Raw genomic sequence first — 25576 nt, forward strand, 5'->3', positions numbered from 1 at the left:
GTGTGAAGTGCATCTGGAACTGAAAAATGGAATGTCTAAACTTAAGAATTACATTTTATTCAGACACAGCTGTATATACAACTCTCTTATTCTGTGTAATTGTTTAGGAGCTTAGTGCATTTCTAAATGCAGTGGGTTAAGGTCTTGTTTTCAGTTTGTGTTCTTTTATTGTCTCAGGTATGCAGTTCCCCCAGAGCATGGAAAGAGATTGGAGCGTCTTGCTGCAGGTAATACTTTGGTTTCTCCAGTGTGATTTCTGTAATCCTTTCACATGTGAGCTACTTCTACAGTGGCAACCCAAAAGCACAAAAATGTGTTAGTATGATTGCCCTCATACCATGATTTCTTATTTTTGTGCCTTAATTTGCCATGCTTAATAAGCAGGCTTTGACTAATGGGATTAACTGTCTGGTTCCAGATGCTGGTGAAAGAACTTTTAACTTCTAGGAACATAAGAACATAAGTAATTTTGCATGAGAGGAAATTATAGCTCATCTTGTTTTTAGAAGATAATTTGAGGATGTCTCTTTTGAGACCAGTAAATTGGTAGAAAACTGAGATATAGGTAAGAGGTTAACGTTCAAAATAACACTCAATAACTGGGAAGTGTGATTAACTGATTACTACAGGTAGCTGTGTTAGAGTAACTAGAATGCTTACATCCTGTATCGAATGTCCACCTCTTTCTTTTTTCCTGTTTCTTTGGAATTCTGTATATACACTAAAGTATCTGTCATCCATCACTCTTTGTCCATGTTTCCATGATTAAAATTACATCGTAATCCCCTGCTAATGCACAAATGTACATTTTGTTCATCCTAGAAAAGGACTTCCAGAAAACCACTCAGAGCCAGACATTCTTGAATTTTCACAGAGTTGCTGGGTCTCATGAAGAACAGGCTCAGCTCTAGAACCGTTCATATAATCCTCTCTATCTACAAAAAATTACTGTCTCAGGCACAAACGCTGCTAAAAGTATGCATTTTCTTTTTCAAATACTGCCCCTTGCTAGTGTCGCTAGACTCAAGACACTTAATGTATTTTACACCTAGTGTTTGTACTTTTTTTTAGTGCAAATTCAATGAAATCTGCTGACTGCAATAATGTATGGAAGTGATTTGGCTGTGATCCCTTCTTCTGTTGAAAAGCAAGAAGATTAACTGCAGCTTTTTGATGCAATGATGGCATTTAATGGCTTAAAGAAAATGGGAGGCATTATAGTTAATAACAAACTTCCAGGTTATAAGAAGAAAAGATGAGAATTATGTACAGCTTTTTAAAAACAGACAATATTTAGCAATGTAATTTACCAGGTACAATATTCATCTTGGGGAGCGATTAAATTTTGTTTATTAATGTTACTGTGTTTCTGCATTTAGTTTCCAAGCTGTTCTTTAATCATAACAATTTGTGCTGCCACTGTGTTTTAAATATTGTAGTCTTGTTGTTTTGCTTTTTTAAATTAGATCATTTAGATCAATGGTAATGTTTTATCTTCAAAATGTTATTTTTGTGGTAATTTGTTAGGAATAAATTTCACAATTTTTCTCTTAACTGTGAGAAAAAATATTCTGTAATTCAGAATACTAACTAATGGAAAGGTCTTTGTCACATTTATGACATGAGAGCATTTTGTGGTCCCACCAAAATATGAGTAACATTGAAAATAGAAGATTGTTCTAGTTTATTTTGTAAAGGAGAATTTAATTCATCAATACCTTTCACTATTGATTGAATTCAAGCTGGGACAGATTTAAATGTATTCTCGATGAATAGCTGTGGGCTGTATCTTCCTGATGAGGTAATTTTAGAGATATGAAATCCTGAGTGTTTTTTATTGCTGTATATAATCCCCATCCTGTCAAACACAGAGGACCCAGTTTAGATTAATGAAAAATCTGATTCAGTCAGCAGGGAGAGATCGGGGCTGTTTGTCTGGAAGCCTGTTACAGACCATTTACTGTATCTTCTCTTCTGAAATCACTTGTAACAGCACTGACCCAATAACAAGACATCTCTTAACACTTTGCTACCTAAAGAATGCTTCTCTGCTTGAAAGGTGAATTTCAAGTCAGCAGGCCAAGAGGGAGGACAACAGGGCCTTTCTTTGTTAAAAGCCCTTTTTGCTAAGGTATACAAAATAAAGTACAAGCATAGAAATAAGAGCATTGAAATCTGGTCATTCGAATAATGATAAAGAATGAGACATGGTTTGAGATTACAAGGGAGTGAGGTAGGGGCATTTGAGAATGGATATTGTGAATAAAAGTAGATTTACACATATTTCTGAATTCAAGTCTCTTTTTCAGCAATTGCTGTTACCAAACACTGGTGTTTTCAAAGAATGAAAATACATCTACAGTCAATAACATGATTACTGATAATGAGAACATGTCCTCTGACAACTTCACAGGCTATTTTTTTGCTGTTTGAGGGTTGTGTTCACCTTCTCTTAGGTGATCAAGCAGTACAACACAAAGGCACAAAGCATAAGAGGGATATTCTTTGAATTCCCTTATATAAGCACTTAGACTGTTCCATATGTGCTTTTCTGAACTAAAAGAACTAAAAACAATAAGGGAGCTATAATAAGTGAAAAGTCAATGCAGTTTGTCATAAAAACATCTCCCTTGCAGATGAAAGAGGCAAGGAAAGCAATATTTCTTGAATTTAAAAATCAAATGGAATAACTATACATGGACTATATGTAGATATAGCAGTATTGTATTGTCTAGAAAGGTGAAACTCTATTGGGAATAGCTTATTGTAATAGCAATATATATATACATACATATCTGACACAAACGAATGTGGGCCCTAGCTCTTATTTTTTTCAAAGATAAGATCCAGGCACATATTGTGTGTATACAGTTATATGAGATAGATAGATGACATAGTCATTTGAAAGATACGGAAGAATGGAGTGACTGTGTTGCTTCAGTGAAAGCTACACAGTTTCGATGTGTAGTCAGTCACGTCTTCCTTATCTCCTTGAGTACACTGGCAAGGTTCTCCAGACTGCTTCTTCGTGTTTCCTGCTGTCTCCAGGAATTGAGCACTGATATTCTGCAGAACATGGAGCAGACTAATAGTGCCTGTGATGACACTGAAAGCATGAGGCAGAGCTCTGATGTTGACTTTGCCATCATCTTTCATAATGCAGGGGGGCCTACAGATCTTCCTCTTCAAGTTCCTCATCCCACGAGAATGGCAGTCAACATGGGAGAATTGCCAAAACAAAACATCCAAAAACAAAAAAATCTATATACATTCTCTTGCCCACAGCCGGATGAATGAATTAGAGGGCAGATTCAGTAAACATGTCAGAGTTTGAGTGATACCTGCATCTCATTCAAAAGCACATGGCTGAGGGTAACTTTCAACAGATGCTGTAAGCAGTACTCTACAAATGACATCATCAGCTCTGACATTCCTTGTACTCCAGAGGACTTAAAAACTGAGCCTGATAGAAAGAGTGATTGAAGGGGATGTCCCGTGCATGATTGACTGAATAATGTGATGAAAGCACTTTCAGCGGCTGACATTATGTTCTGTCTGAGCATTCGCTGCCTACTGAAGATCTTTGCCACGCTTCCAGGTGCAATAGCCAAAAGAGTTCAGCTGTTTGTGCAGACTTTGATCAAATCTGTCAACTTGGCACTGTTTCCAGGTGGAGGATGTCTTAAAAAAGCTAGCAAAGAAGAATTACCACCTTATTTTAGAAGCGATTACTGTTATTACTGACCTGTAGTATTATATTTATTATCATTATTGTTACCTTGTTATGCAGTTAGTCACATCTGAGTTTGGTAAAGACTAGGGCCCACAAACTGACCTGCTGGTTGCACCTTTGACACTCACATTGTATTGGATAACTAATTTCAAAATCTAGATTGGGCTGTACAGCATTATAAAAAGTCAGAATACAGTATGTCATTGTTGAAGTTCATTTCTGATGTGTGGGAAAGGTCTACTTTGAATGTGCCATACAGTGTATGAGTTCGCATGGGTTGGGGTGGCAAAACATGACAAAAACACAAAAAAGAGCAGTCAGAGTAGAACCAGACAGGTTTTGCTGAAATTTAACATCATTGCCCTTTTACAGTAGCTGACCTTTACACCATTATACGGTAAGGTGTTCACGTGAGTGGTTAATAGAAGTTCCCAAACATACCGTATTAAAGAGCTTTTTCCTTCTTTAGTCAAAGTTGGACTCAACCTTCATTTCCCCAATCAACGGTCTGTTTTTATGCTTCCCCTGACTCAGAAGGCACTAGCTGTCACTGTTCCATTGCCATTAAGAACTGTCTGTTTTGAACAGATAAGAGATTTAGCAGTGAATGGTGTTTTAGTCTGTACATCTTGAGCTTACCAAGGCTTCTTAAACTGTGCGGAATTCTGTGAGGTTTGGTATTAAAGCAGTGCACATTTCTCTTCCAGTTTGCCCTGTAGTAAGGTACAGAAACGAAACTCTTTCTCAAAGAACAACGTTTCCCAGCATTGTAATCCAACTGGTACTGCAATTGGGTGCATAACAGCAACAACACAAAACCCTCTGGATGGTTGAGCAGGAAGAATGTGCTCTTGACCTTCATGGGTGTCTCAATGAGTATGAAAGAAAGAGCATGGTGACTAACAGAGTTTTAAACAACCGTGAAATATTTTTTTTTCTAAGGGGAATGCTCAAGGTTTTTTTTAGAACATGCTCACTTAGAGGGATGCTGGGAGTGTGTGTTCTGGGGGTTTTGAAACCCTTGAGGTCTCTCGTGAAACTGATTTTATTATTTGACTGGGCCTGATAGCTCAGTAGAGTAGGAGTCCTGTGTAGGAAAAGGACAGTCTATGTGACTAAAAGAATTAAACACAGCGGTTCAGTTGAAAGAAAGCAAATTTTTGTTTTGCAACTGTCATTTTCCAGTTGGCGGTCTGGCTGAAGAATACATTTCCACTGTGGTTCAGCTATATGTTAGGTTTATTTTATGTCGGAGCAGTTTCATTTCTCATAACCAATTGGCTGTGGCTGAGCTTTTCTAGGCAAAAAATGCTGTTTTTTTCATGTTTAATTACATGAACAGTGTTAATCTCGTAACACTGAAATGAAATAATGAAAATAATGATGAAAAAATACAATTTAATCATAAAACGCCAAACTGATTAGGGAACTACAGAGAGAATGTTTGTCACTTCTTAGTATTGTGATAGACAGTAATGTACTACACTGTGATTTTCTTCTGTGTGAATAAACACAGAAGAAAAAGTACCATCCAGTTTTTTCAAAAATGTAGTACTCTGTTGTAGAAGATTAGATGGGGGGACATGGAGAATATTGGTTGAATTTGGCCAGTGGAGTGACACAGGTTCAAACCGACAACAGCTGAGTCAATGGGCTCAGCCTGTGAGCGAGCATCGGCCTTTGATAGCTGAGTCACTTGGGAGAATCGTTTTGTGTGTTGTGAACTTGTAATACAGATACTTGCAGAGGTTATATAACTGAAAGCGAATCTGAAGTGTTACTTAGCTTGTTTAATCAGTCGGACAAATAAAATCTAACCGGTCCTGTTTTAATGCTGTTTCTCAGGCCCTTATGTCACACAGCAGGAACTGCACACCTTTACTGATGATGCTACAGAATGCCAATGAACCTGACCAGTAATTCCCCAGAGTAATTCCTGAAAGTCATTACAGTACTCAGAGATATGCATTTCCATGAGGGGTATGAGTATGAGACTCATTTCTCTCTTATTTCATTAAATGTATTGGATCAGAGTATTTCTTCTTCTTTCTTCTTCCCCTTGCGTCTTTTGCAATATGTGTCATATTATAGAAAAGCTGTATCCCCTGAGATTTTAAGTATGAAGGATTGCATGTGTTATTTGTCTCTCTCATTAGAAAAAAGGTTTCCTTTCTAGTTACCTGTAATCTCTGATCTGCACCCTATTCCACATTTTAGCTGTTTAAATTTCAAGTAGTAGTAGCAGTGGCAGTAGTAATAATAATTCAGGTTCAATGTGATGGATCTATAGTAAATTACAGTATATAAGTTAAATATACAAGAAATCTGTAATAAATACATACAGTACATACAGTATCTGCTTTAGGTTTTTCCTGTTCTCAGTATTGTTTTCCCACTGTGCTCTGTCCACTCCAATACACTAATAACCTTGGAACATTCCTGAAGTGGACTTTAGCTGGCAAGGTGCACATGCAGTACAATTCAGTTCTCTGTACCTAGTGGTGATTACAGTTATCAAATAACAGCATTGTTATAATTTTGTGTAAGTGATAGCAAGCTCTTAGAATTATGAAAGGCATCACAAAAATTGTATACATTTAGCTTTTCACTTAAAATCAACTGCTATTCTTTGTCACAAAGACTAATAATAAAAACAATGTTTTGCATGTTGTTTCTTTATAAGTGTGTATTACCTTTCAAATGAGTCAAATTGGATTTTTTAAAAATATGACCTGTGATTGCAGGGTGTCCAGGCCAGACGATAACTGAGACATGAAAATATTCAGAAAAGTCAGGCTATTCTCCATTATCTTGTCCCTCCATTATAATTATCATTCTTGCTCTTTATGCTCGACTGCTTTCATCTTCTGTTTCCATTGTAATCTTGATTGACTGTGGCACATACAAATATTGCATCTGAAAGACATCAGACGCGCATCTAATAACTGCCGCTGTTTAATATCCTTTCTCGGCTGCTGGCTCATCTCTGCCATTTTGTCGTTCAGTTTTGTGTAGGAGCAGCTGAAGTGGAAATCTCAGGCAAAGTGATTAGTCTGAACTCCGAACTTGTTTTTTGGCTAGCTGGATGTCTGTAATATAAGAAGATTCCTTGAAAAAGCCCAAAGTGAAATGCTTTATTAGCATGGGAGGGATCAGTGGTGCCAGAAAGAAGGATTGGTTATTAAGAGATACACACTATTTATACAGGGTGGGTGACACGGTGAGGTATTCCATTAATTCCCTTCATGGGGGGTACAACATTGTCTTTCTTGATACCGTAAAGTTTTGAGAGATGTGATTTACTTTAAAGAAGAAAGATACTTTGAACTGAATGCAGCTGTGCTTGTTCAGATGATCTGAATGAGCCATCTCATGCATGTTTCACATAAGACTGCGTTGTTTATATCTATGATTAGGAATAAAGGCTTATTCCATGCTGAAAAGAAAAGAAAAGAAATACAACGTTTGAGCCCATATATGCTGTTGCAGCTACCTATTCAACTATCTGTGGTTAGGCCTAGTTTGCACTGGGTGCTCTTCTGTGACATATTTTCTTTGATTATTTATTATCTTTTATTGTCCTGGAACATTTCAAGATGATGTTTTTAACAGAGCATGGGACATCCGTACGTCTTTACCTTTATTAAAAGTATAGTGTGCATGGATTCCCCTGACTAAAAAAGATATCATGCCCATCAGAATGATCATATCCTGCAACTTTAGAATCGTGTAAGCACATGGTATAATATATGCAGTATAAAAGTTCATTCTTTAACTTTCACTTAAGCCAGTGCAGATTTCTCCTAATTAAACAAAGTGCAGATTAACAACTGTCTTTTAAGGGAGAAAGGAAGGAAGAGAAATGGAGGAATACAGCCCCTTGTCATTCACTCCTGTCTGTGTACTTCCAAGAGTTTTAGAGTATTGAAACTAGTCATACGCGAAGGTCGCATTACAAAGCAGGACATATAAAGAGAGACAGTAATTGGTAGAAAACCACTCAAGACGAAAAGCTGCCACTAGGGTAGCGTCATAAAGAAGTGTAGTATAAAGAATGGCAATTGCACCATCAAAAATGTTTTGGTGTTTATATGCACAGTAAAATGTCTTAACATAGTTACCACAAATTCTCAAGGGGTATACAGTATCATCATAAACCCATCCTGCTGCACTGCTGAAAAGTTTTGTACCTTCCAATGTAATATGATTTTCTTTATTTTTATGATTGTTTTTTTGGGATTACTGGTATTAAATGTTTAGTACAGTATGTGAAATTGTCTTTGATTTCATGAACATATTTTCAGTGACATTTTTACGTGAACCTGCTGTCATTGTGGTTCAAAACAAAGTGATAACTCCCCTCTCTCTGGTGTTCATCTTTGAATCTTGTTTTTTGAGCCTTGCATTCCCATTTTTAATTAATGGTAGGGCTCAATATATAACCTGCCACCTGCTTAGAAAAAACAGATGAAAAATATCAATGCATGTGCTTTTACAAGTGCAACTTAATGACTGCTGTCATTATGAAAGTCAATATCTAGTACTGAAATAGCTATGATTACGTTCTCTCAATCTGCTTTGTATTTTGTGTCACTAAAAGGCAGTTTATTTATAGAGAGCCTCTACTGCAGGATGCTCTAACCCTAGCTTCAATATTCTTAATTCAGTATTAAGATTAACTTCTGTATAAGAATGTCCTTTTCTTAACTAAATAACTGAAATGATATCTAAATTATCTGGAGTATCAAAACACAACCTTAAAAAATTCATTAAGCATCTATAATTTTGTATTATAAACTAAACTTGTACACCAGAGGGAAGCAGACCCCGATACTTAAATGTCATGGATAGTGCCTTCTCTTTTGCCATTGTAGAGTAACATTGTAGTTTATAGATTATGTTTTTCCTTATTGTATAATACAAGTCTGTTTGATTTAGTATTTACTTTTCTAGGGGTGATTTGGTCATTTCCAGACTGTGGCCATGATTAGTTTTTCCATGAGAAATGGTCCCAGCCTTACCCTTTGAGACCCAGGCTGTTTGCATTTCACTTAGTGTTGATTCAAAGTCACCATCAAAGGCAGCACTCCTGCTGGTGTGGTAATTTTGCTGTACTAATTGTGAAAATAAATTAGTGTGGAGCGCTGACACTTCTTTGTTTTGTTATCATATGGTCATTGCACCAGTGCTCTCAGAATGTCCTACTATGGGTTACTGTAATTAAACCCCCCCCCCAAAAAGAGACAGTTTTGGGTGTAATTCAGAATATTTTTGGCAGTTCAAACTCCAAGATTGTATGTTGTGTTTCATGACATTAAACATTCCTGTGACATTAAATGTTTAATGACATTATTAAAATTCTGATATGATGTGAAATACTGTTATTCAGCACATAACCTTCCTCCAGTGCTTTTCAATTATTTCTCACTATGACTATTTAGAACTGCGGCGCACTCTTCAGCTGCAAATCTGTATCCAAAAAAAGAAAAAAAAAGAATGGAATCTTCCTTCTTCATTGATTTTAATTTAAATATTAATTAATGGAATACAAAGAGAAAAGAAGCGTGGACTTACAATCTCTTGGTTCTCTAGGGTATGTTTCCAGGCAGGTTCAGTACAGTAGTAAATCGAATCGGGAAGATGATAGGAATAATACTTTCATCCCTCTCAACACCAGACTGAGCACGAACAAAAAACAAGCTGTTCTGTAACCTTGTAATGTACACATTAGAATAGAGGAGAAGGCTAAATACCTTCTGTGCACCACAGTGGTTTATCAGTTGTGAAGAGACTGTTGGTAATAACGCATTTACTCAAGGCTACTAAAACCATGAGCAAAACAAGGCACTGCTGTGCATTACAGGTCCAAACATAAGGCTGTTTTATATACAGTATTGTGTAACATCATAATTTTATTAGCATTTTGCATTGTGGAAAATCTTTGTAGGATGAAATGGCTCCAAAATACTTTTACTTCAAAGTATTTATGCAGGCTTTGTAGTATTGTTAACAAACCAGAAAAACCTTCTGGGATGCAGACAGTTGAGATTCTGTATTTTGTTTCTTTGGTTTCTGAGTTTTATTTTTGTTATGTTTGATTGAATTTCAGTTTGTTTTAAAAGTACCCCTTTATTGTGGTTTTGGGGTGTTCATTCATATGTTTCAAGATATTTCAATTTTAATATCTTGAATTTACCTTGAATGAAATGAAAAACATTTTATTGTTCAATTACTTTGCTGCTCATTTTTTATGTACGGTACATAGAAAAAAATGTTAGAAAAAGTGCCGCCTGTGATAAAAACTTCAAATTTGCTTCCTAGTTTCAAACTTTCTGTACTGCCTATTTGCTTGCAGTTATTAATGTTAGCTCATAGCTTCAATAATTAATACAGCAGCATTAATCAAATTTCTAATTATGCTAGTTAAAAGAGAAGATATGTGGAACAGATAGACATCTTATAGCCTCTAGAACCCATGCAGTGAATGTTAATAACGAATAAGAAGTTCAGCAGATCTGGTGAGGCTTACACAGAGATAACCATGAACTTGAGGGAAATACAGAGAGACTTTTATTACATTTTATGGAGAACCCCATCTCTTTTGAGAACCTTGAAGGAACATTCTGCCTCATCCTACTGAAGATCAGCAGTTTAGAAAGAAAACTACTGGCCAAAAATGAGCACTGTCTCAAGCGACTTCAGCCGTGACAATTTAAGAGATGTTTACAGTTTCAGAGAAACTTGTGAGCTTTGATGAGAGCTATGCATACATGAAGCTTCAATCTTTATATATACAAACATTTTTCTGTCAAATCTATCACTGCCTCTTACCGCAAAACAGCTTCAGCGACTTGCTTATGAAGGTTCACTCTGGAAAAGAGAAAGGTATTTTCTCACTACCCACTGCAAACCACATCATCAGTAATGCAGAAAGTTATAAAAACAGGGTTTTCTCATGGAACAAATGATTCACATCCATGCATGTGTTTTCAATAACCACTTAGATCGGGGGTGTCAAACTCATTTGCTATGGTGGGCCAGATTTGAATTAAATGTACTTCAAGTGGGTCATGTACAGTATACTATAAATAATCAATCGGCACAGCCATTACATAGTATTATTTATAGTGTTTTGCATTTTTAAGTTTTCATTTTACACCTAAATATATATATTCCTTTAAAATGCAATAAACAGGGATTGTATTTGTTGCATATTCATTGATTACCTTCAGAGTACAGGCTGTGTTTTTCTGCATGTTTACCTGTTTACGTATTAAAATATCAGTTTACAAGTTACCCTTGTAAATCTTATTGCAAATCTCTGTTGTGTTGCAAAAGAATATTTTCGGGAAATGTTATTCACTGGGGAAAACAACTAACTAAATGAGCAGCAGCCTCTTGTTATGCGATCTCTTGATTTACATTTTTTTTGCCCAATGAAACATTTATTTTAATACCTTTTTACGCTGTACAAAGTCATTTTCACTATAACAAAGTCCCTAATTTGCGATCTCCTTTACTTTGTGATTTATCATTGAGAATTCTCCCTATTTTTCAACAACATGTTGGCAGAACAGTGATTCAGGGCGTCTTAAGCATAGCAAATAAGGAAAGCATCCCCCCGGGTTGAAAAACCTGAAGTAAAAGAAAGGATAAAAAAGACAAGCAATTGCAAAACATTTTTTTCCTGCAAATTTAACTTGGCTTTGTATTGTGATAGCACATACATATGTAAAATTTTACTTACTTTGTCTTCACATATTGTGAAATGGACATATTGTATTACCTACAGTAGCATAAGCATGTAATAGTGTTCTTATTGTGAAAGTTCTGGGTGATTTACAATAGATCTAAACCATGTCATTGAGTGCTAATCTTTATATGTAAATAATTCACAAAATTCATAAAAACAATTATTTATCTGCATCGTTGTAGACTTGTCTATGGACTTCTTACGTTCTAGCAGTTTAAGTTTTGGTGTGATAAGCCATCACCCAAGTCCATCCACACATAATTCTTTGAATAACCTATTATACAAGTTACTTTTTTAGACTTTTCAAACGTTGTTTTATATAACGTAATGCTAGTTAATGTAATGCTAGCTTATTCTTCTCAAGCAGCTGCAAGAATAATTATGAAGAATAGAGTCAAAGTTTGTCATTTAAAACAGTTTAAAGATGCTTGCAGCTATTTTTTCTGCAGGAAGCAAACACAAATGCAGGAAAAAAAGAACAACACTGTAACATTAATAAAATAAACTAATTTTTCTCCCTCCAGGTTTCTTCCCAAACAGCTTCAAAAGCTGTGATGCCTTTCTTCGTCACAAGATGACTCTGATTTCTCCCTCGATACTGAAGAAATATGGGATCCCTTTTGACAAGGTATTGTGTTTTTTTTAATGGTAGTGGAAGTTTCCAAAAACGTTAGATAATTCCAAGTCCACAGCCAGACCAGATTGCTGCAGCTCCATTTCAATAGGACATGGATGTGAATTGTACACCTGTTAAGGTACCTGTATTGTCAAACTGAGTGTAACCAGACGGAAGATGAATGTGTTTCCCACAGTTAACCTTTGAGACCTTCATCTCTACATGACTTTTTATTCTAAAGCAGGTGTCTTTAACCCTCTCCATCAAAAAAAAAAAGCCACATTTGGCAAGTCTTTTGCAGGCTGCCTTCCACATTGCAGACGTGTGGTAATTAAGTTCATCAGTCAGGCAAGAATATAATCAGGCAGGCAGCCAGTCTACCTGTCCTTCACTTGTACCTTTCAGTCAGCCTCTCTCTCTGTTTCCCGTGTGCACACGCGGGCGTTAAGCTACACACTTTTTGTAGGGTGTTGTGTCACAGGGAGAATAGCCCAGGCTGATTTACAGGGAGCGTTACAATCAAGAAATTGCCAGGCATACCTGTCACATGCAGCTGGAAGATTACCTGGCTGAATCTGTCTCTGGGATATAATTAGGTTCTGCCCCTCACGTGAGATTGGGATGATGATGAAATTTCCTGGCATCGATCAAAGACAACATTGCACTGTAGCTCAAAAATTAACTAATTGCCACCGGGTTTGTATTAATACTGCAGTAGATCTATTTTCAGCTGTATGGGAACTGTTCAGTAACTACCTGTTTATTTTAATACATTTAATCATTAAGTAAGAGTTGATGGTTAAAGCTCTAAATGAGCTCTAAATGTCATAGATCAATATGTCTTCTGTTTCTTTTATAGTGAAAAAAACTGAAGTAGTTGGGAAAAAGGCAAGTAAGGGATTTGGAATGGTGTGACTGGGTTTGTTCTGGACTTTGAAATCTATGTCCAAATGTAGTCTTCTGTGTATCCACATACTGTATATAAAATGTGCATTTTACAAGTGTGAATTTAAACCTCCTGAGATTCTATAAAATTGGAAAGGCCACCTCTCATTTTTAAGGTACAGTGACAGATTTATTACTATAAATGGCCTTGCAAGTTACAAGAAGGAATAAAAAGAGCTGGTTTGTTTAGCTGAAAGATGTACTTTCATTTCTGAGTTCGCCAGGAGGCAAAGTTGTCAAATAGTTTTACCTTAGTAAGCAAGCTATTTCAGATAGATTTACCATCATGCAGTAATGTTACAACCTCACTCTTCCCCATCCTTTCAGAGAAAAGTACTTCACTTTATGGTGGTGTTAATAACACTTAAGAAATATGGATTAGCTTTACTGTGAATGAAAATTTGTCTTATTGAGCATAGTCTTCAGAAGCATTAAGAACAAACTATTGAATACAAAATTATAAGGAAAATATACAAGTTTATTTTTGTTTTTTTATAAAACCTTAATGAATAAAACCATATCTAATTTGAAGCAAAAAATGACGTTTTAGATATTATTATACTTGAAGCATTTCCCTACAGAAATCTGAGTGGTTCAATTTAATTTTATATGAAATAGTGACCTGTTTGAACAAAGGACATTTTAATGTTTTTTTTTTTAAATAAAGGAAATGGTATTGTGTTTTTGAATATCTCACTACAAGACTATTAGTGGTCGGAGTATTGTTTTTCTATTACACTTTTTGTAAATTCACCAGTGAAGGAAAAAGTTAACTGAACTGCGTCACCTGTTGTTCTTTAATTTGTCTTATACACATTTATGGTGCTTTTCTTTGGTTTTAGTTGATTATATTCTTTGATTCAGTTATAGCAAAATCCCTGAAACTTATGATTGTTAGTGATTGCAATGACTGTGAACAGTATGAAGTCTGAGGAGCAAAGTTGGGTTGTAAAATAATGTTATGACTTAATCATCATCACTTCAAAAGAAATGAATTATTAGCAAAGTAATTCAGTCAGTCTGTTTGTGAAAATTACAGTAAGATGGGATGCCTGATGTTGAGATAGTGAGATAATACCTACGATCTGTGTGCTTGTTGAGGCACTCTCATTATTTTAATACTTAAAAATGTATTATCAAAGTTTTCTTTTCCATATGCTGTAGAAGGTTCATATTCACCTGCCAACATAGTGAACCATTTCAGAGAATCAGGAAATGCGAGCACTTAAATGTTGTACATCTGAAAAAAATACTCACACTGGACACGTGTGGTGTCTCTAAAAATCACGGGTTTATCTCAGCTCTGAGATACAGTAGATGATCATATAGTTCTTCCTTTGTGCTAAAACTTTGCACCCTCAAATCATTTGTTGCTCCATGGTCGCGTGTAAGTGGAGGATACTGGCAGGTTCCAAATTGATTCCCGATAATAATAGACTCTGTTGTGTAAGGGAGTTTTCAGAAGTATTCCCACCTTCTGCTGTTAGATTATGGGATACAACCATGCATATCTAATGCTTATGTGTGCATGTGAGGAGGAGAAAGACTAGGGAACATAAAGACACCTTATATTGTTTTTTTATTTAAATAAATTTCATAAGTGTATAATTTAGAATAAAAAAGGGGGAATCTGCAGTTAATCTGCACAGGATCTGAAGAATATCTGCAGGAATATCGGCAGAGCATTCATTCCTGCAGCCTCAGAGTTATTAAATGGCTCGGTCGATTCTCATTAAAGTAATAAGTATGCCTTTATATAGGTATAAGAAACTCAGCACCATATCTAAGCGTCAGATTTATTTCTTTTCCAACAAGGTTTATTTCCACTGGAGTAACATCAGAAGGAATGAGTCGTTGAGCGTGCACTAGAAAAGCTAACTTGGTTTCCAGTTAATTAATTTTACCAGACGAGATTTACAGTATGCAGCTGTGAGGGAACTATAGTAGAATGAAACCTTGACTTTTGCATCCCAGAGAATGCAGGGGTTAGTGACTGCTACACGATGAAGATCAAGAAACACCACCATGGGCAGTATAACTACATTGTGTCCCACACGCAGAAAATGCTTAAATATAATCAATATTGAAGTATGATTTAGGAGTAGTAGTTTTTGTTAAGCATATTTACATATGAACCATATGCAAATCAGACATCCAAGTTCTTAATACTGTAGATGCCAGATACTGGACATATGTTTCTTTCTTGATGGATCTATGAAGTATGTGACACCATTTATATCTGCACTCACAATCACATTCAACTCAGTGAGTTCCACAACGCATTGCCAGGGTACTACAAATGTAGTTTAAACTTCTTTGGGGGCGTAAACCGAAACAAAAGCATTTGTATATGAAGTATTAGTGTTTGCCTTTCTCTCTGGATCATCGCGTCCTGACCTCTGTATTGCAATTCAACAATAATTTCATAATCCAATTAAAATGTTTTCCTGTTCTGTAAAGGAGAGCTGCACAGTAATACTTATTAGTAAATCTGCAAACAGATTTTCAAATGTGATGGCTCCACTCCATTCTGGGAGAGGGATGTGAATGTACCACTCCCCCCCTACAAAAGTTTTTGTGCCTCAAGGAGGTGTCTCAGTTCTCAGGACCTGTGATATACATAATATGTTTAATTAGATAAAAATATTACTCTTACTTTTAACCTTTAAACCCATGTACTGTAGCTTGTTTGGTTGCTTGTTGTTCTGAGGACTTCATCGACATCATAATAGTCATAAATCGGAAATAAAGGGTGGATTAGATTATTTAAAGAGATGAAATTAAAGAGCTACAGTACCAGCAACTAGATTTATTCCCAAATTGGGACACATTGCCTTAAAGATATAGAATAATATAACTGAATCTCTTCAGTCTTGAACAATGATAGTTAATGGACAAAATGGGGGACAAACCTGTAGGAGAACTTGAGGAACGTCCTGACAAAAAAGGTTGCATGAGTCCAGAATCAGCTGTCTGGCCATTTTAATACCAACTGACCCAGTGTGGGGCAATGTGCAGGGCTCTTGACTCAGAAGTGGAATGTTCTGGAATCAAATTCATGGTGAGACACTGTTTCTCTGCCCTTGAGCAAGCTGCTTCACTCAGATTGCTACAGCGAAATACCCTGCTTTATAAATTGGTGAAAAGGTAGGTCACTTTGGATAAAAGTGCCAGGTAAAATAAAAATGAATTTCTTTGAATTTCCTTTGAGTGGGCTTTCTGGGATCAGGACTTGTCTCGGAGTTTTGAGTTTTTACTTTAAATGTAATTTTGTTTCCAAAGTAAAGGCACTGAAAACAAAAAGTATGTTAGAAAAATAGGCTAGAAAAGGCTATTACTTAAATCTGTGATGCTGCAAGTTGCTTGGGTATAACAGTGTTGGAGTTGTCATCCACTGTCATCCACATAATCCAAATGATGCAAATTTAGTAAACAAAGTGAGTGCTCTGTTGAATTTAAATATTTTATTTCATTTCAAACTTGGATACTTCAATTCAAGATATGTTCAATAACATGAAGTATGTATTTATGTTTTAATGATGGATAAATTACAATCTAGTCTTTTACAAGTTTAGGAAGACTGGAAGCTAAATGTTTTCGTCTGTGGTTTTGTAATAGAGTAATGTTTAAATGACAAAAAAAAAATATTTTTTTGACATTCTTTAATGCTCTCTTGCTTTGAGGAGGTAAATACTGAATACTTCTAATATTTTGTCTTTTACTGAAGCCCCCAGAGATCTCTGCTTTTACTTTGTAGATAATTAAATAGTGTTTTTATCAGATAGAAAGGCTACACATTCGGCAGTGCCTCTTGATATTCAAATGTCAGATTTCGAGGTTAGTAAATGCTGACTTTATTTGCTCTTAACCATGATACAGTGTTATGGCTTATGGATGAATGTGAAATCACCGAGCCAAGGTGCATTAAAGGGACTTTCATGGAATGAAATAGAGTGTGATGTGATAGTTGATTCATATTGTACTCAATGCCATGAAGAAAACTGGTTAGGAGGCAGGCCGACTGTCCCCATTAGCTGGCATCCTCTGGACACTGCAGTTATGCAAGGAATTCTGCAGTGTGTCAGTCCTCTCTTCTGCTAATCTCCAGAGACAGGACAGTTTGCATCCTTTAATTGCTAAAAACCTGCCTTATGTAGTGGGTGGCGAGCTGGTATTCAGGGCACAGAGCTAGCCTCACACGGTCACAGTGTGTTAGAAGCTCTTAGAGAGAAATCTTTTCTGTGCTGTCACGAAGAGAGCAGCCTCATTTCAAAAGTGGATAGTAATCAATGGGACTGGGAGAGAGAGGGAAAGTGAGAATCAGATCTCTCTCAGCTCTGAGCGATAGAACTAGAAGCATGCTGAACACTGATAAGCTGGCCTGCTGTAAATAGGTGGCAGCTCAGCGGATAGCGCTCAGTTGCAACAGAACACCTGCTTAAGCTGTCAACAGCAGGGAGAAAGAAATGGAATAACATGGGTCTGCAGCTTGCTACAAGCCTTGCAGCTTTCCAGATATTCTCAGAACAAGAACTAATACAGTGTAGTCAGTAGTACCTTACTCTTTCTTCTGAGTCTTGGTCTGAAACTGTGCATCTCTGGAGCGTAGATGAAGAAATAATCGTTCCTCACACTTATATAGCGCTTTTTATGGACTCAAAGTGATTTACAGGTAATGGGGACTCCCCTCCACCATCAGTGTGCAACACCCACCTGGATGATGTGACGGCAGCCATAGTGCACCAGTACATCCACCACACAGCTGCTATTAGGAAGGAGGAGAGCAGAGTGATGAAGCCAATTCATAGATAGGGACTGTTAGAAGGGCATGATTGGTAAAGGCCATGGGGAACTTTGGCCAGGACACCGGGGTTACACCCTTATAGTATTTTATGGTAAAAAAATGGTAAGAAACCATACAATGTCTCTTTACATCTGTATGGCAGAGCTGGAAAACAAAACAAAATGTTGATATACATCATTTTAAAAGAAGTCTAAATGAGCATTGCAATAAATAATGATGCTATATAACCATATGATATTATTACAATAGATTTAATCATCCCTTTGACTGTTTCAGCTGTCCACTTTGATGGGCTTTAATGGATGAAGGGTTAAAAGTAAAAATCAAAAGCTAAATGTTCCACCAGTATAATAAATATAAACATCGCTTTGATGTTTACTTGGTCTCTATTGATGCTTGTTTTGTTGTAAACTCATTTGTATTCATTTTAAAGTGTTCCAAAAAAACATTAAAAAAACAAGAACAAAGCAACACATTTTGCCTCCAGAGAAGTTTACAAAAACAAACAGGCAAAAAAGCATAAAAATAGTAGATAAGCAAATATATTTGGAAAAAATTTCGCATCAGTAGTAAGAGTGCTGTATAAACAAGAGTCATGTTTGTTTCCTTTTTATAAAGTAGGGCCTTATCCACAAACCAGCAAAACAGAATGTCAGTAGACCAGTCTGAGCCAGGCAACGATTTCCAGTTTTAAATGGTAGAAATATTTTTGATTAAGAATTGATGCCATGTTTATAGATGTGTGCGAGGTGTAGGAGACAGCCAGTAATCTGGAGAAATACTTGAAGGCATGTTGTTAACATTGTGCTTGTTCTGCTGTCAGCGTGTGTTGCTCTGCAGGTGTCTTTCAGGTACTGTACCTGGTTCTATGTATTTCTAAAGGTCATGAAAGAGAGATGAGGTGGCATGGCGATTAGCGCAGCTACAGTACCTCCCTGGAGCTCTTGAGTCCTGAGTTTGATTTAGGAGGGGAATTGCATGCCCTCCCACTGGGTCTCCTCCCATCTTCTGAACATATGCTGGCCAGGTCTAATTAACAGTTTTAAATTGTCCTTTTCTCTGTTGCTCTACAATGGGCTGCGTCCCATCTAGAGCTTGAGTAGACATGTGCTCTTAGTCCCATTTTATGCACCATTTTTTTGGGATGGACTTTAGGATGACCTTTACCAGGGAAAGTTGCTTTCCACTAAGGAGCAGATGTAGGGAAATGAACAGCCATGTTCTGAGATCCTTTCTTGCAAATGAGATTACATCTCAGACTTTTAATTGTAAAAAAACACAATGCTTCTCTTAATAGAGTTTCAAGATCTTTTCTCTCTCTCAGACCAGTTCATTGAAAAGCTCCTCCATAGTCTACCACTGTGTATGCAGATGTTCCTTTGTTCTTTATTATTTCAAAGGGTATCCTAATGGGTTTTATTTCATATGAAGATATTTTTGGATCTTGCACTAATAAACTTTTGCGGCTTCAAAGTTTGCGTTTTTAGAATTCCCAAAAGTTTGTTAGGGAATTCGATACTCTTATCTCTTGCTAAATCTTTTACAGATGAGGAAGTTCCCTATTAGTTGTTTCAGAACTAAAGCCATTATATGTGGGTACACATGCTGTAAAATAAATCATGATTGCATGCCTCCCCCATGAGTGCATAGCATACCTCTCAATAATGCGTGCCCGAGCTGCCTGGCCAGTCCTAATTCCCTTGGAATTCGCTTGGTTTCTCAAGTTTGTGTGTCGTATTGCTTTGTTAGAAATATCCAGGTTGCTCAAACATAGGGATACATGAAGGGAAAAAACAGACCTCATGTTGGGCATCATTTGAGGTTCAGATTATGTCCTCTTTGCCCTGAGAACTCAATAGCTCAGTCTCTGAAGCTGTCGTCTTTCTCAGAAGGAAGTTTCTCATTTGGGGGTTTAAAGAAATAGATTCTCTATACATAAACTGTAGGTGTTCATGCCATACGTTTTTGTGGCCAGCAGGAACCTCATACAGAAGCTTTTTGAAAAGTTTATAAACTTTTTTTTCCATTTATTATGGGTTTGTGCTGACTTCCTAAAGGATAATTACCAAGAGAAAAGCAGTTGGTACTTAAATACCATTTGTCATATAAACCAGAACAAAAAACATTTTTGTTACCTCCTATCATAATACTGTATATAATTACAGTTTCTGTTCTTCTTTTTATTACATGTAGCTTTAGATACTGTATATAAAAAATAATCAGGGTCAAACCTGTATTTTCTGTGGACAAGATGTGCGCAGAGGAAAGAATTTGCAATATTTGACAAAAACAAGACAATTTTTTGTAAAAGTATGAGGAAAATATCGGGCATAAAAAATTTTGAAACCTATTTCAAATCAAATCAAAAGTTAAATTTTGTTTAAATGTAAGATGAATCTCTAAAAAATGTGTGCCCGCACATGTGCCTGTTGTATTTCATAGTTTTATTAAATGAATACATGGCAGTCTATATCAAGAGTAGTTCAAGTAGGTAGCTGCGTCAGTAAAGTAAAGGTTTATTCCATGCTGAAAAGAGAAGAAAGGAAACACAACAATTTTTTTTCCTGACATTGTGTATCGTTATCTCTTTTCAGCATGGAATAAACCTTTCCTTGTTCCTATATCAAGAGTGCTGCAAGAGAAAATGATTTAAGCCATTTGTTGCTCATTAGAATATTTTTGAGTTGGGTTTAGCAAGGGGTGTACCTCGGCTATGATGTGTGATGTCAGTGGCTCAGCTTGTCCTTCCAGTGTAAAAGCAGGTGTGAGCGTCTAGCTGGAACAGAGCTGGCTGGCACAGCTCAGGTGTGGTGGTACAAACAGGGCATAATGGTTTTCAACATTTATTAAAGAGATGCTTTGAAATAGTGCTTTGCCTTGTTGACACAAAGTAATAGCTCTCAGCCTTCTTTTGACCGAACGTACTAGTTTTTGGGAGTTCCAGGACAGATTGGCTCAGCAGGAAATGCCGGTTTCTCCCTGCCTGTTCCCCATCACTACTTTGGGCCTCAACTCATAGTTCAAACATCCAAGCTCTACAACAAACAATCACTATCAAGGATACTGCACACTGCTTCCCACAGAAATGCTCAATGATTTGCTTGCAGAATATTCTTTGGCCACATGCAAATATTAATCATAGGAAAATGAATATTGCTGACCAAGGAGCTTGTAGAGAAACCAAACTTGCCCCTTTGAGGTTTAGTAAGTGGTGAGCAAGTTTTATCAGTATGTTGTAGGCACAGACATTCATCTGGAGAAATGTCCGGTAAAGTCTGGTTTGCAATATATTGCAAAACACTATGAAATGTGGTGGATATGTCGTATGAGCTGCAGTGTGTTATTCTGTCAGAAGATATATCCTTTCAATACAATGCATGCATGATAACACTTTGCACAAACAACGCTGAACAATGCATTTCAACAGCTGAATCATATTCTGCTTGTTGAGTGGATAAAGAATGATTCTGTGTTTTGTTCACAATTTAGTATTCTGAACCTAGTAAAATATAGAATCTTTTGACCAGTATTTTGTTACATGTATTGTAGTTTATTTTAAAGATGTTAAAAAGATTTTTTTTCTATTTTAATTGTGCTTCATACATTTCTTTCTTTTGAAACTTGTTTTTTTTATCATTTGATTTCTGAAAAGAACTAACCTGTTCTAACCTCATTTGTTTTATGTTTAGCTGTGAGTGTTGCTGCCAAAGCTTTGCTATTTCACACAATTTTTTGTATTTTACAGATCACTCAAGAGGCAGGAGAGTTCATGATCACTTTTCCCTACGGCTACCATGCTGGTTTCAATCACGGCTTCAACTGCGCTGAGTCGACAAACTTTGCTAGCGTGAGGTGGATAGATTACGGGAAAATAGCTAAACAAGTGAGTAAGACTAAGAGCTGCTTTATGGAAAAAATGACATTCATGTGTTGGTCAATTTCACCTTGTGGCTTTGTGAAAACAACCAGTCTGATTTACTTTTAAGGCCTACACAAAACCAAGCATCTCCGTGTGTTCAAGCATTTTCCGTATACTTTTCTCTCCACATCAGCAATATAAAAGACTAGTTCCAACTTGATGAGGTTTGGTGTTTTGGAGGTCTTGAAGTGTGCTTTTGAACCAGGCAGTCTGTAACTGGCTTTGAACATTGCTGATTAAATTCAGCCTGGATTCTCATAGGAATCCAGTATTCAGAATGCAGCACACTGGTTTTAGCTAAGTGGTACTGGCTTTCAAACATTTTTCATGCTATGCAAATTCCACTGGGATTTGTGTCATTTTATAATCAATCTCATCCTTCAGACTTCATGCAAGCCATACTGATGATACTGGTTTTCTTGGTTCTTTTACATTGTTAGATCCAAATGACAAACATTGTCATTACAACAGTGAAACACAGTTATCAAATTCTTTCAAACACATGGCTGTGCTATGAGATTACAGCTGGCAGTAACCATCCATCCCCTTAAAATGGTTTTGATGACTCCTATTGCAAAGATGTTTCCATCAAAACAGACCCATTCCCTTATACAGACTTTAGTGAATCTTTCTTGGTTTCTCCTCTACATGTGTTCTCCCATCTGTGTGAAAGAAACCCCTGACTTAGTAAGTTTGTTATGGAGCAGTTCCAGTAGAAGCAGTCACAAGACCTTTTGAGACCGAGGATCTCAATGAGGACTGAATTGGGCTGACCTTAGAAGGCACAAGTATGGGAAGATCTTTAATCTTACTCAAAGTATTCACGGAAACTGTGAAAGACTCCAGGACTCTCATTTCTTTTAAATTATTCGGATTACTTTAAAAATGAAGTTGCTGTTGCTTGCACCAAAGTAATTATTTCCCCACTTGTTCCAGGACATGTGTTTAGTCTGATACAGGACCTGCCATAGAACTGCAGTTGGGTTCAGTTTATGAGGATAAGTATTTGTTATTTCTACACTGGGAAAGGCTTGGCTGTAGTGCACCCATTACATTATTTATAAGTAATCTTTGGTTTTGGCACTTTCTTTTCATTGCCGCTGTGCACTTTAATTCACAGTAAAACCTTACTAACCACAAAAGAGAATATTACTGTCAGTGCTTTATGTATTTCATTACTGAACTGGCAAGTATTACTAGCTACCAGTCTTAACCCTTAAGCAGGAGAATGAAAAATTTACTGTAATTCTGTTGAAGGTGTTTAAGATAGTATGCCCTTATGGCAAGGATTATTAAACCTCTCTTTGGGGAAAAAAAGATCAAATTACTCCAACCATTTCTAGTCCTTGTTGCTACCCCAAGGTTGTTGAAACAGAAAAACTTAATACATTTATTTACTGGTATTTTTATTTTTCGTAACTTTTAAGTACACTATAGAAGCATATGATTTTCTGTCATATATTAATTAGGAGTACTATATATATTTCTTGTTTTGTTTTTTTGTTGCATTTTTATTGTAGAAGAATATATACTGTAGGTTGTCTTTTCAGATATGAGGCATTTAATCACACTATTTTACATAGCACCTGACAAGACATATTATTTCAAGACACTTTAAATTTTAAGACACATTTGGCATGTAGTTTAGCTTATATAATTTGTAAAGAAATAAACTGGAGCAAAATATCTCCTTCTTTGCAAGGATCTGATGTTTTATTTTTCTATGGGAGCATCTGGCATGGGCAGAGCCTGTCCAGGCAGAATGATAGCGTGGATTGGTGAAACGCCCTGTAGGTCTGTGACCAGTTATTTTCCACTAAGCTTCAGGACCACTTAAGTATGGCCCTGATAATGTACCAGAAGCTGCAAAAGCACGATCATGAATGAGCTCAATACCGAAGGAGAACGTCTTCTATGGCCCTGCCTATGTGAAGCATTGATCCAGATACAGTATTGTGATCATTTTATAAGCCTGTCTCCAAGCATCTTCATTTTATTGCTGCATACTTTTGCTGTCCTTTGTAGAACAACACTGCACCTGTGAAGTGAGCCAGAGGCTGTAACTACAGTGTTTGTTTTCAATAAACAGCTGCTGACTTTCTCTTGGAATCTCATTCTCAAGCTGATTTTTAATGTCAGAGGTTTTGTAAATCTCCCTTGCTTGGAGAGTTGTAGTGTCTTTGGTTCTCTACTTAAAATAAGGGCAAAACCAAGCATTACTAGTGGTGTGTCAGGTTCACATATGCATTCCTTTAATCTCAACAAAGGTGGAAGAACTCTGTTCAGTGGTTCAATATATTCTTTTACAGCAGAGTGACATAATTTTATTTTAGAATTTTTCATTTTTCAATCTAATCATTCATCAGAGCTTTGTATTCATAATACAAGACAATTCAAACTCAAATGCTTATAAAGATTCTTTAAAAACACAATAAATGCTATTGGTTACAATAATACATCTGTTGGATTTTAATACCTGACAATATTTGTTAGATGGAATCTCTTTATTGTTTATTAATAAAAAATAACTTTTATTTAATTTTCTTAAATGTGTGTCGCTATTCTTTGTTACCATTGCTCAATGACTTATTTTTTATCAAAATAAAGTATTTTAATGATGCTTTTGATATTAAATCATCTGATTGAGGGCAGTCTCTCCTTTAGTGTTTATAGCAACAAAGAGAACATGCTACTTTTTAACTACCCAGGAGATACAAAAACATATACAGTATTAATGTAAGAGCTAATTATAAAAGCTGCCGGTGTCAGCAAATTGCATAGATCTGCAGCACACTTCACAGTGCACTCCAATGGGATTTATGTCTGTTGATGACATTGCTTTTGTTTTCTTCTATTTTCTGGAAAGAACCCCAAACATTAATTTCCTCAAAGTCATATTTAATTGTAATGCATTTAGAAGAATGACTGACCATGTATTGGGCTGTTTGTACAGGACTGTTTTTCCATTGTTCACTGTAGGTTGTAAAGCCCATTTAAACATATTAAAAATGCCTTACAGGAGCCAAACCTTTCCTGACACTCTTTCAAGTTGTGAGAGAGGTTTTTTTTTTCTTGGAAATTTAAACCCAAGCCAGTTCACTCATAACCAGGTCAGCTGGGGTGAGATCAATGAAAAACACTTTCTACAATCTTGAGGATCATGAATTTATTTTTCCAGAGGCAGAGATCAGAATTACAGGCACATTGAATGGACATATTATGGCATATCAGAGATCTTACTGTATCAGAATAATAAGCTGGTCACATTTAAAGCTGTTTTTTCCACACATGATTTACTTTGGTTGTACATTTTTAATTAATTTTTCAATCCTTTGCTCTTATACTAACTCAAACATAATACTACGTCCAGTTCTTTTCTCTTGACTAACAATGCAATGTATTGTTAAATAGCTTTATAAAACAACATATACTTAATTGTGTAAGAATGCAGCAGTAATTAAAGACACAAAGGCCCGTAGAGGTAATGTGTTTTGTTTCTTGGACACAACATTAGACCCATTTTTCAACATACTTTCAACGTACTTTCCCTGCACAGAAATACACTGGACCCACCTCAATAAGGGTTTTTGTATTCCCTTAGCATGGTATTTTTTAGGTTGATGTCACAGCCGCAACATTATGGATTCCTTCACAACTTCATTGCCATGGAAACCAGAAGATCATCACTATGACTTTCCCACCTAATATTGCAGCTTGAATTTCTTAGTCTCTTGTGAATTTACGTCTCCGGTGAAATAGGGTATTGCAAGCCACCGTGTGTGAGGCATCACCCTCAGTTTCAAACC

The 25576-nt window shown here is 36.4% G+C and overlaps 1 protein-coding gene across 4 annotated transcripts in view; it reads left to right on the forward strand.

The window, feature by feature from the left end:
* Nucleotides 1–25576, forward strand: part of kdm4c (lysine (K)-specific demethylase 4C) — a 211723-nt gene that overhangs the window by 30308 nt on the left and 155839 nt on the right. For all 4 annotated transcript variants that reach the window (XM_088915176.1, XM_088915193.1, XM_088915202.1 and 1 more), the window contains exons 8-10: nt 178–227; nt 12011–12114; nt 21597–21734. In XM_088915176.1, coding sequence (XP_088771302.1) covers nt 178–227; nt 12011–12114; nt 21597–21734 — 292 coding nt within the window. The remainder of the gene's footprint in view (nt 1–177; nt 228–12010; nt 12115–21596; nt 21735–25576) is intronic.

This window comes from Atractosteus spatula, chromosome 1, assembly GCF_055471065.1.
Source record: "Atractosteus spatula isolate fAtrSpa1 chromosome 1, fAtrSpa1.hap1, whole genome shotgun sequence".
In the NCBI taxonomy this organism is placed as follows: domain Eukaryota; kingdom Metazoa; phylum Chordata; class Actinopteri; order Semionotiformes; family Lepisosteidae; genus Atractosteus; species Atractosteus spatula.